Genomic DNA, 12,346 nt, shown 5'->3' with positions numbered 1-12,346 from the left:
AACCATCATTGTCAAAGGAAGACAGGCATACATAGATCCATCCAGACATGCATCCCTTGAAAATACAAACGTACATTTTTAATGTAACGTCACCATCACTCTCAAGCATCGACACGCCCACTCGCGACACATCTCCGTGACAACACTCTTAGCGGGCATCACTCTGGATGGAGCATTGCGCAACACACACCACCCCCTCCCGTACCTTTCCTGTAAGAGGCTGCCCGCCTTCTCTTCCGCTTCCTCTTGGCCTTGCCCCCTGCAGGTGGCAGCAGAGACGGCTGCGCCGCGTCACAGCGAGCGGGGGAGCGACGGCGGCCGTCCCGATCCGCCGCCGCCGCCACCACCGAGGTGTCCCCCAACGAGGGCACCGAAGGAGCGCGCCGCCACCCGTCGCGCGACCCGACCAGACCCGTCAAAGCGTCCCCGCCCGTCGCCACCGCCGTGGCCGCCGCGTGCCCCCCAAGGACCGGGCCTCCCGCAAAGCCGCCCATCTTCTTCGCCAGCGGCGTGGCGAGGCGAGGCGCGCACGCGTCGTCACGCTGGCACCTGGCCGTGGGACACTGCTGCAGGTTGGGGTAGACCTGCCAGCGGTCGCAGCGAGCCAGGTCCAAGTCCTCGGCGTCGTCATCATGGACGACGTCATCGTCGTCGTCCTCGAACGGCGCCCTCCCCTCCAACGAGTCGCCGCCACCCTTGTAGGATCTGCGCCGGCAATCGTCGGCAGAGCACGGTTCGTAGCCCCCCTGCGTGACGTCACAAAAGACGGCGGAGCCGTCGCGCGAGTACGCCGTCGCCGGGTCCAACCGAGGCACGGCGCTCGACGGCCGCGCGAACGCGGCGCTCTCGCAACAGCGGCCCTGGCCGTCGCCGTACGAGTCGGTTGGCCGCCCCTCGTAGCAGCCTCCTCCCCCGTCCTGGTCTTTGTTGATGCAGCTGAAGCCGCCGTGGCAATGTTGATTCATCTGACAGCATGCCGGGTCAAAGAAGCCACAGGACTGCATGTCGGCGGCGTTGACGGCGGATTTTTGAGGACGGTTCATGTTCTGATCTCCGAGGAAACCCGGGTCTCCCGCGGCGCAGTAACTCGTGGGACTCAGGAATGCCTCGTACTTTTTCGCGGGGGGATTCTCAAACGCTTGCCTCCACTCCTGCATCGCCTGGTAGTTGTTCTGCGCGAAGGGATTGTGCTCCACCGCGCGATGCGACGCGTTCCGAAACTCCATCCTGCAGCGCAGCGCCTGCGAGTTGTCCATGCCGCACGGCTGCAAAAACTCCGGCGCCGAGGCCGCCATGCCGTACGAGCACGGCTGCGTGCCGTCCCCGGAGCAGTGCGGGGGGGGCGGCAGCAGCTCCGCGCCACCGCAGAAGGGGTTTGCGGCGCCGTACACGTGGGACGTTCGGCCCAGAGACGTCTGGCGCTCTGCGGGAGGCCTCCGCGAGAGGAAGAACGCTTCTTCGTAGTCGTCAAAGCCACTTTCTTCGTGCGCCAAGATCCGGTCGGGTTCCTGGTGGCGGAGCGACGAGTCGCCCACAAACGGATTCGTGTCCCTCAGAAAAACACCGCCGCCTCCCCCACCGCCGCCGCCGCCGCTCCTCCTCGACGCTGCGCTCCGCACCACGTCCGGCATGCGCCCCAGCGGCCCTCCCGCGGCCTGCTCCCCACTCGTGGGCCGAACACCGTCAGCCGTCCCCACCTGTGAAGGACACGCGGGCAGCCGGGCCGCACGGGTAGCCGCCGCCGTGCGCAAGGACGCCGGCTCCTGCTCCGTTACCGCCGCTGCCGCAGACGCTGCACTCCCACGGCCCGGCAGCGGCGGCGCACGCCGAGTCCTCCCGGCAGCAGCCACCCCCAACCACAAAGCCTCGCAGGTCCGAGGAGCCGTGCAGCGCGTACTCCGGAGGGAAGTCGCCCAGCATGCCGCGCTTCAGCCGACGCCCGCCGTGAAACGCGGGCCCCTCCACGACGCAGCCGCCGTTCGCGATGTCGCCGCCGTAGCCGGAGTTGAGAATACCCCCCGGGGACTCGAAGACTGTGGCGTGTTCCGGCGAGCCGTAGCGCGGGGACGCTGGCGCCGGGGAGCCGTTGGACAAGAGGGACACGGTCTCTTGGTCCGGACGTCGCGAGGACGACGACCAGCGCACGCAGCAGGAGAGCACGTTGCCCATTGTGGACCGGCGCGCGTCTGCAACTTGAACCCCCCCCCGCCCCCTCAGGTAGGGCTCGACTGCGGCTCCACGCAAGGGGTCGACCAGAAGACCACTATTCCTATTTCATAAACACCGATGAACTGCCATCACTCTCAATAGGGAAAGGTCGATCGTGATCACCTTTCACAAAACCATCAAATCAATATCCAGAAGCTGCACTTGTAAAACAGGAGTAAATTGGACGTTGCATTTTTTTGCAAAATAAAAAAAAAACCCCATCAGAGGTACCGACTTCCTGTGCGTTTATTAGACTTTTTTTTTACAACCTATACAAACCAATATGATTTAGTACAGCTAAGTATTTAGTAAAGTTTTAATAAAATCCCGCATGTGGTAAATCGTAGTAGATATTGCCGTAACCAGCAAATGGTTCACAACGGAAAAACTCGCAGAATCATAGGCCGATCGCTTGCAAACAAAGCAAGGCTGATCCAGATTTACAGAAAGCGTCGATTCCTTTCATAACGACCAATCTGCATAGCAGCACTGTCAGCGGTTCTCCTGCTGCCGACTGCGCTTCATTTGCAGATTGTCTCACTTGACACATTATTACATTTTACGTGCTAATTATAGGAATTAGATTAAAACAGTTCATCGGACCATTTGAGCGACTACACACATATATATGCTCGGATTTCACAATCGTCATGCGACGGATTACAAAAAAACACACGTGTATTTTTAATTTCAAAATCGGCGATTAATCCTGAATCTCGAAAGCACTTGCATTAAGAAAATCAAAAGAACAATACTGATCGAGACTGCTCCTTAACAGGGCACCGATGCAGCCACTTATCTGCGCTCGTCGTTTTCCACCGAACTGCTGCAGCACCACCGAGCGATAGCGGGCACGGGGCGGGACGAGAACGAGGCCGCTGGCTGCGCTTAAAACCACACAGTCGAGCGAAACCATGCTAGATTCAGGCTTTGTGTCACGCTCCCGCAGGCGCTGCGTTTCATCCTCTCCTGAGAACCCAGACGGAGGTCCGACGCCGCCGACGCCGCCGCCGCCGCTTGCTGCTGCTGCAGTGTCCGGTCCGTCACAGGGAACGGCGTGGAGAACCACGCGGAGTGGATGGTGGTGGGGGGGGGGGGGTGTTTGTTGGCGCGAGCCTTAACCTCGCACGTCCCGCAGGCCGCGGCGAGCCCGCTGGGACACCAGCGCCACCGGCAGACGGTCAAACTTCATGGCGGTCACGCGCAATTTTGTATTCCTGGCTCCGCGCTTGCCGATTATCCACAGCGGCGACGACGATGGCGGCGGCGGCGGCAGCGGCGCAGGGGAGCCGTCCTTCACACAACCTTCACCGGGCACCCGCGCGTCTCCTCCCCAATCCGTGACCACGGGGGCCTTGAGGACGCGACCGCGTTCAGCACCCAGTTGCCCGTTTGCACCGAAATAATCCACAGAGATGTGCGCGTAGTCCTCTCCTCCTCCTCTCGGTTATTTCGTTCCGCTTATTTCACTTCATGCATTCGTACGCACGTGTTAACTTAAGGGACAAAGCCGAACGGAGGGAAGAGAGAAAAAAAAGGACCTGCAGTAGAATTTTTGTCGCGAATCTCCGCGAAAGGCACTGCAGGGTCAACGTCGCGAATGCGCACAATTTGATTGAGCGTGCGCTCTCCAGCGATTACATCATTTACATCCGCTTCCCAAAGCGAACCAAAAACCCCAAAGCAGAAAATAAAAATCCACACGTGAATGATACATGCAATTATCTAATACAACGCTAATGGTTGCTGGAGGCTAACTAAGCCTTGTCGACTAAACAGGCCAGACAGCATCCATCCCCTGGTACACGGAGAGCGAGTGGCGTATGTTTCGCGGTCGCAACACTCGCTCGCGTACGGACGCCTGCTCGCAAGTGCGAGGGGACAAAACACACGCTCACACACACGTTCACACACACGCGCGCACGCACGCGCTCACACACACGTGCAGGCACGCGCACGCACTCACACGCTCACACACACACACCGCCTAAATATAGCGAGCTAGAGGAACATGCTCCGCATACACATGAGGCCGGCTGGCGTGCTGCAATAAAGTGTGAATGAAAACGCAAGCCCCTGTCACAGCAGACGGCACGCGCGCTCGCTGGTGCGAGTACGCTGCAGGGCATGTGCCCAAAGGTTTTGCCGCCTTCAAGGCCGCGAACTTGAAGCCGTGTCGCCGACGCGCGGCCACACGTCGACGACGCGCACGCACACAACAATGAACGCGCGCTTCTACAGAGGATGTGCATGCAGAATGATGTCTGTTGTGAAACCACGAACGCCAGCTTCGAGCTGTCAGAGCTCGAGTAGGGAGTGACTTGCAGCTCGTACAAGTAACGGGAAGGGTGCTCTTCTCTGCCGGTGGCCATGAGCCGTTGGTAGAAATTCCACATTTCCATGGCGAGGATCTTTCTCTGTACAGGACGACCAGCATGTACGTTGTGAACTTCGTTCGCACCGTACGTAGCCAAACATGCTAATCCGAGGTGCGGGGAGGAGGGGGAGAGGACAATAAACTAAACACAAGAAGCCGTTGTAAAGAAATGAGTGGCTCCAGTGGTATCCTAATATCAGAAAAAAGAGTGTTCCAGATGACTGCAGTGACCTCCATTGACGTGGCATGTAATATAGCCAAGTGGGCTTTACATGGTAAATAAATATGAATTAAAAATCGTTTAGTATGTAGCAATCTGCTTACCTTTTCTATGCTTTGCACTCCTATCGTGTGTTTGTACTGTTTGTTGTTGCGGCTTTCTGACCCGCCCCGAACGGACATCTGTGAAAGAGCTTTACAGCTCATCGGATTGCTCCAGTACGAATCAAAATTCGAAATCTCTATCATCAATACAATTCTTACACTCGCACGATGGATTTACCACATTTCAGATTTGTAGGTTTGTAGGCGATCAACCGGGCTGCACGTGAACCCTGCCAGCCACGAGGAGGTGCTACATTCGCCACGGTGTTAAATTGTACCCGCGGAGTTGGGATTATGACAATCAATCAAATTGCAATGGGGGGGGGGGGGGGGGAATAATCGTTACACGTGTATACAGGCACTCCTTAACATACGCGATTGATGCGTTCCTGGAAAAGTGCGCACCTCAAAAGTCGCGTACGGCAAAAACAATTTTCCCAGAAGAAATAATGGTAGAAATGGGGGGGGGGGTTAGGGGATTTCCCTCACACACTCGCAGACATAATTCGCCTATATTATCCGAGCGTACATCACTACAATACACGTGCACTCAATATAACACGAGAGACGCGAGACAAAAGGGAGGAGCGTCGGTGCAAACACGGCAAGATGCTGTACACAGTAGCGTGCGCTCGGCTATCGTACCGCACATGCGGCTGGCAACGCCACTGGCTCGTGCCAGCCCAGGGTGGCGTGCGTCGCGTAGCGGTCGACGTTATTCCGAAAATTGACTCACGTGCGTCAATAAAAGGCCTAGGTGCAAAGCGCGCGTTATTCCAAAATGGCGTACTGCAAAAGCGCGTAAAACGAGGATTGCCTGTATGTAGGAGAACACAGTCTCCATCATGGACGGATAAATAAGTCGAGTCTCCCCCTAACCGAGATTCAAACTCATGACTTCTAACCAAGCACGGTGGCCGCCTGGCTTGCTCAAGGGCTGAAATACGGGAGTTTGACAAGGCGGACGAATGACGCCACTCTCGGGCAATGTCCTGGACGACGGAATCGGGAGCTTCGAAGCCGAGGGACCTTAAACTGATCGCGCTCAAACCGACAGTGAATGAGAGTTTTCATTAACGCCGCACTGGCCGCGGCAAAGATTCGCAATAACGCACGATGGGTCGACTGAAGGACATTCCCTCGGTGGGGCTGGTGGGAAAACACATTTCATTTATCAAATGGAGTTTTGGAGACGTGAAATTCACAAAGGGGAAAGCAACGTTGTGAGAGCATATGGTTCCACCTGTATAAACACGTTGACCACCAGGCCTTCTAAAATATCAATATATATTCTATTATCCCTCCCCTTCACCCAGCGGCCAAAAGCACATACTAGGGCAAAGCATGCAACAAGAATGGTCATTAGTGGGTGCGAGTGTTATCCCCTCGAGACCTCAATATTCAAAGTCCATCGTTTGATGTTGCGGACATCGCTGGGTCCCGTATAGCCTCACGCGGATCTGGATTTACTCAGAAGGGGGCAAGACAGTTGAGAAAAAAGTGTGGCCTCAGTTAAAAATGTAGGCTGGGGGTAGTAGAGGGGGGGGGGGGCGACCCCCCCAAACCCTTCACATTCTCTCGTCGTCATTGGCTATGCCGAGCCGTAACCAATGCCGCAATTTGTTTTCATCTTAATCGCCGCGTGCCCTGCATTTGGTACCAATCACAGGAATTGGTTTAGATCAGCGGTCGGGAACCTATGGCTTGCGAGCCATATATGGCTCTTCCGGTGACGGCATATGGCTCCCAGACAATTTTGAGTTGAAAAAAAATAATAAAAAATAAAATAAAATCAGTTTGGAACTGATTTTAAAATACTTGTGATATTGCTTAATAAGCGTGTCATTTTAAAGTAAACAGAAATTAGTTTTGAAGATAAATTTCACGGGTCACAGGTCCCGTGACCAGAAGTCGCATTAAAAGTAAGACATATTTAATTTATTATACGTTAAAAATACTATATGGCTCTCAATGAAAGATATTTAGAATTATTTGGCTTTTATGGCTCTCCCAGTCAAAAAGGTTCCCGACCCCTGGTTTAGATATTTTCCCTTCCGCCAAATCGCGCCGCGGCAACTTTGATTTTGAGTGGCGTCACCGCCGAGTAGAACGTCCCGCGACAGGCGCTCGCTCCTTACGCACACGTCAAGCATTTAATTTAGCTTGGGAGGGGGGCGGGGCAAATATCACTGGATTCTCCGATTTAGCGATCGATCACGTAGAGCAGTGGTAAGGAGCAGAGAAAAAACTATTGTTCTTTTTTTAACAAAAGTACGTACCCCGCAGAGTGCCATCGCAAGAGCCGTAACAAAGTGATGCCAGAAAAATGAGCGCCTCTCAAATCGAAAGCGGCAAACGACTCGCCGGTGGAGTCCAACGGCCCCCACGGGTAGATTCGTACGACCCGCGGGCGGCTCCGTACGGCGGGCTCCCTGCTAATCGGGGCGCTAAAACAATGTAACGGCGGTGTAATACTGTCCCGAGGTTACAACTGGGGTTGCAGTCCGTTCTGCTGTAACGCGGTAGTTGCAGTTCCTGAAGAACACCGCGTTATGGAAAAGAAAAAAAAAATCGCGTTGTAAATAACACGCGGGATGGGATGCGTCCGCAGGCTGAGCAAAGACTGAGGCGCGTGGGTAGCATCTGCAAGGATCCAGCAGCATCCCGCCTTGCACGATGCTAAGCCGAGGCAGTCGTACAAACGCTTATTCCTATTCGCACGACATTTCCGTGCACACGAAAATCGGGTTATATATCCAATTGGCGTCCGCGTTATAAAAAAATGCGTTCCCCAATACATTCATCGCGCTATATCCACGCCACGGACGTTATCGTATTGCGTATTCTACGTTTGGGAAGGATTCAATCCACCAAGTCGAGTTTACCAAACGCTCCAGATCACTGCATGGAGCCACCCTCTCACCAGTGACACAATTTAAAAAAGATTCTGGACGGGCATCGACGTTTATCCAGTGCTTTACGCAAGCAAGCTTCCCCAGACACACAAGTGTGCTTTCACACTCAATGGCGCGAACACCCACACAGACTTACGTGGTTTGTATGCCCTGAAATATACAAAAACAAACCACTTCTGACCCCCCTCATCCCAATATATTTTTTTAGAGACTGTTTGGTAAAGTGCCGATTGCGAGCACCTATTACGGTGCACCACTCCCGGCCAGTGCTGATAAAACACACACCAGGTAGGCCTAGCAAACAAATTGAAAAGCCCAGAACCAGATACAAAAGAAAATCACTCCCCCACCAATGTTACCCGTGGTTGGGTATTGAACTCACGTCTTCAGGTTCAGAAAGCAGTGCACAAACCACGGTGCCACTACCGCCCACAAAATGTTCACATACCTACAGTAACGAGGACGATTCACGATCTTGAAAGACGTCAAATTGCACATGTACGCAATGATCAAAAGATGCAAAGGAATACTCGCAAGGCTCAAGACACTCTCCTCCCACACGTGGCGATAGACATGCAGCTCACGTACGACGGAAAAGGAAAAGGTTTCCTTAACTGCCGATGTGGATTCTCTGCATTGTTATATTCTGCAATGTAACAGTACAATGAAACACTATTGACGCTGCTTTATAAAAAGGCAAAAAATATATTAAATAAAGTAAAAAAAATTGTAGGCGATATAGTAAAATGCACCCGGCTTCATAGCCCATTTATATATAAACCAATTGTACATTCATACCTTTTCACGTACTGGAAGTTTTACCTTTGCCTACCAAAATCGCCTTAAATTGGTCCAATCTTGGGTTGGATCTTGGAACGCAATAAGCAGGATTTGAACTTAGGATTCGGGAGAATGCCAGGTGTTGCGACTTTCAGATGTTAGATGGTCAGCAGATGACAGCACATTTGCACTGGACGTATAAACGTCAGGTCCAGAAAATACAAAAGGTGGCCAGGAATCATGGTTCTGGCCATAATCGCCCTACCGAGCGGCAGTGTAGTTGGTTAGCGCATTGTGCTACAAAATAAACCCGGTGGCTTGCGTTCGATTCCCCTTATGGGAAACATCGGCCACGAATATCTACACCGGCCCTGGGCCTCCGTGTCTTAGGCAATGCTCTTCGAAGCGCATTTCCCCCCGTGTTAAAGGCGACTGAAATCCTTACTCATCACATTGTGCTTCTTACACTCCTGCTTGACATTGAGCTGTGTGTAGTTGGTGGGAAGAAGCGGCAGTAGCGAAGCTGTCCGGTGGCGCTGCGCTACGAACCCGGCGTACCCGAGTTCGATTCCCGCTCACGGCCAACACCGGTGACGAATTATCCGAACCGGTCCTGGGCCTTCCCTAGGTCAACCTCGGCCTTCGCACGGGAAACCTGCTGCGGCGGTGTGTAAACATCGCCGTTAGGGAGACAAAGGCGGCCGGGCGGTGTGCTGGCCATTCACCCACTCGTGGTGCCGTGCCAGCCTTCATTCGGTGCTCGCTAACAGCACTTGCCCCTAATAGTCTATTAAAGGCTGTATATGGGGGGGGGGGGGGGGGCGTTGTCTTTGTGGGTGGAGAATGTTGGTGCAGTGGTACTGGAATGTTGCTAAGATGCCAGTGACCGGGGTTCATTTTCTCAGTTATCCGAACCTATTCTTGGCCTCTCCTAGGGTCAAACTCGGCATTAAAGGAGCGCGTTTATTGTGGAGGAAAAACAACGGCTCTAAATGAACGAGAGGCAAGTTGTGGCGCTGACCCACATTAACGGGAAAATTGCTATTTAAGGTTACATAACAAACAATCATGTTTTCAACTGTGCGTTTCCAGACGTGTGAAATAGTTATGAAACACGGAAATGGGCACACAAAGATCCCTCCTATAGCCTGAAAAGATTGTTGGGGAAAGTGCTGTTAAGCGAGCAGCTACGAAGGCCGACATGGCACACGAGGGGGTGAGTGGGCGAGCAACACGCCCGGCCACCTTTGTATCACCATTGACAATGTTTACACATCACACCAGCTACTCGATTGAGGCAGAGTCTAATTCGGGGAGGACCAGGACCGATTCAGATAATCGTCACCTGGTTTCGGCCGTGAGCGGGAACTAATCTCAGGCTGCCAAGTTCATAGCACAGCGTGCTAACCGTTGCACTTCCACTACCCACAATGTGCCCACAACAACAACAACCGCCATTCGCCACTAAGTGGTGGTGACGTCAGCACTACGCTTGTGCCAGGCCATGTGCACCTTGAGGCCACGTGAAGTGTCGAACGCCCGCTGGCAGCAGGAGGTCACGGGGCAGACTCTGCAGGTGCCACGGGTCGACTGACTGAGATGAGATGCAGACGCACTTATCCACACGTAACGGACACAGCTCCGGCGTATTCCACGACTTTAAAAAAAATCGCAGCCAAAGCTCAAGGCACAATAAGAGCGACACGAAATCTCAATTTCACATCGGAAACCCTCCTGTTGTTCCTCTTGTTCCACCAGTAAGAGGAGGTTTCGGAGAGTGGTGCACGTTTGCCGGGCAGAGGAGGGCTGCTTATCGAGACGAGCACTGCAGTGGACACCCACAGGCCAGCCACCAAAGCCAGACAGATGGTGGCGGCGGTGCCGAGACTAAGCGCAGCCACTGGACGGGCCAAGTTTCGACCGTGCGCAACAGCTGTGGGATCTTGACAGAAGGCAGTGATGGTGAAGTGTGATGGCATAAACCCGCCCGCCTTTAGTTCCGATGGCCACTCGCCCCTCTTTAAACTAGCGGCTCGAGGAGGAGGATGATTCGCTCGTTGAGCAATGACACGCTCCGTTGCCGAGCTCTTATCGCAACGAACGGGGATATTTTCGATATCCGATTGGCCATCCTGCACTCGTAGTATGAAAAGCGGAAACGGAATGGGGCTTGCGGCGAGGGGGGGGATCAAAGACGTCCTCCACGTTCTGGGGAGACGGGGGTGGGGGGGGGAAATGAGGAGCAATTAGCAGGCCACTTCTTTATTTGCCTCGGTGTGAAATGGATTCGCACGTAAACGGTGAGAACGACCCGGGGCGGGTGAGAGAGTTACAGCAACAGAAAAATACGACACGAGTGCACAGAATGTAGGCAAGGTAAGCGAATCACTCAAAATAAATAAATGACCTGCTGAAATGGATTTAATTTTACTAGGTAAAGGTCACCGAGCTATTAGTTATTTTTCAGAAGCAACCTGGCCACTAACGATAGATCAACGAAGCGGCTTATACAGCAACGGTCAAACCTGGTCAGGTACGAATCAAACAGCCACCACATCTGTACGCAGCAGCGAGTTTTTGTTTTAAGGAACTGCAAAGCCATCGGCTCGCCGATGAAATCGCGTAATCGAACAAAATCAGGCGCGCGAGCCTGGGCTTGAAATTAAAAAAGGCCGCAAGCATCGTTGGACTCCCGAACGTTTGACGAGCGCTAAACGCGAGCCGCCCCCCCCCCCCCCGCCACCACCGACAGCTGTGGTCGTGTCACGGCCCTGCCACGTTCGTGTCCGTCTGGGTCGGTGGCAGTCTCACGGGGGCTGCTGCGGCTGGGACACGGGATTGAGGTCCAAGGGACGCGCAATTGGCAGGCGACCGTCAGATGCGACGTGCGTCAGACGGGGGGCCGCGTGCAACCGTGACAGACGTAACGCTGCGGCCGCAGCTAACCGTAAAAAAAAACATGGGATAAAATACAAAACCACTACGTATGAATGTTATTCTTACGCAGCACCGCAACGTAGCCAAACGTGCTATATTTGGCTTACAAAGTGAATTTAGCGTACAATAGCTCTGAGAATTAAAAACACTTCCGTGCGATTGTCACAAAAACAAATACTTTGATGAAGGGCATATGAAAGTCGTGCCCTAATGTCCTGAAAGAGGTCCATAGGAAAAACTGGCTTCAGAAGTGGTAACGTCGTAGCCGCTTCCACGATGCCAACAGCACACGTGGAATACAGATGGACAGATGGGAGGGGTAAAAAGACAAATAACAATCTAGGCATTAATCTCAGCGATTAAAAATTTTCACGTGCACGTTGACAAATTATTAAGTTCAGCCCCCCCCACCTCTCTCGTCTCAAAGCCCTGCTATTGACTGGCAAGGTGTAAAAGTCACGACCGCACCCAACAGATGATGTAATGACACCTTCATTTGGCTTCCTGCCACCAAATGAGCCGACAGTTTTGCTGCGCTTTGTGGGATGCGGCGTGACGGTGCGTCCGCACACGCGCACACAAGCGCACACACGCAAAATGCTAAACGCATGGAATGTGGCGCAAAAAACACTCGACACGAAAAACAAACACGTGATGCATGCACATACGGCATGACGCATACACAAAGATCCTCGTTATAGGCTTAGTACCGTTGGGGCAAGTGCTGTTAGTGAGTAGCACCTATGAAGGCCGGCACGGTACACGGAGGGGTGGGTGGCCAGCACCACGCCCAAACACATGTCTC

General features: G+C 53.6%; 1 protein-coding gene across 2 annotated transcripts in view; it reads right to left on the bottom strand.

The window, feature by feature from the left end:
- The window catches only part of CLUH (clustered mitochondria homolog), an 86,490-nt gene that overhangs the window by 44,993 nt on the left and 29,151 nt on the right, over nt 1–12,346 (bottom strand). Inside the window, exon 1 of one of the 2 annotated variants that reach the window (XM_061562074.1) lies at nt 206–1,762. The exons of the other annotated variant lie outside the window; for it this stretch is intronic. Coding sequence (XP_061418058.1) covers nt 206–1,631 — 1,426 coding nt within the window. The 5' untranslated portion in view covers nt 1,632–1,762. Of the gene's footprint in view, nt 1–205; nt 1,763–12,346 lie in introns of those variants that run through there. 2 annotated transcript variants of the gene reach the window in all.

Source organism: Lethenteron reissneri, chromosome 28, assembly GCF_015708825.2.
Source record: "Lethenteron reissneri isolate LAM-NWPU_2019-01 chromosome 28, ASM1570882v1, whole genome shotgun sequence".
Classification (NCBI taxonomy): Eukaryota; Metazoa; Chordata; class Hyperoartia; order Petromyzontiformes; family Petromyzontidae; genus Lethenteron; species Lethenteron reissneri.
This window is presented reverse-complemented; position numbering and strand designations above follow the sequence as displayed.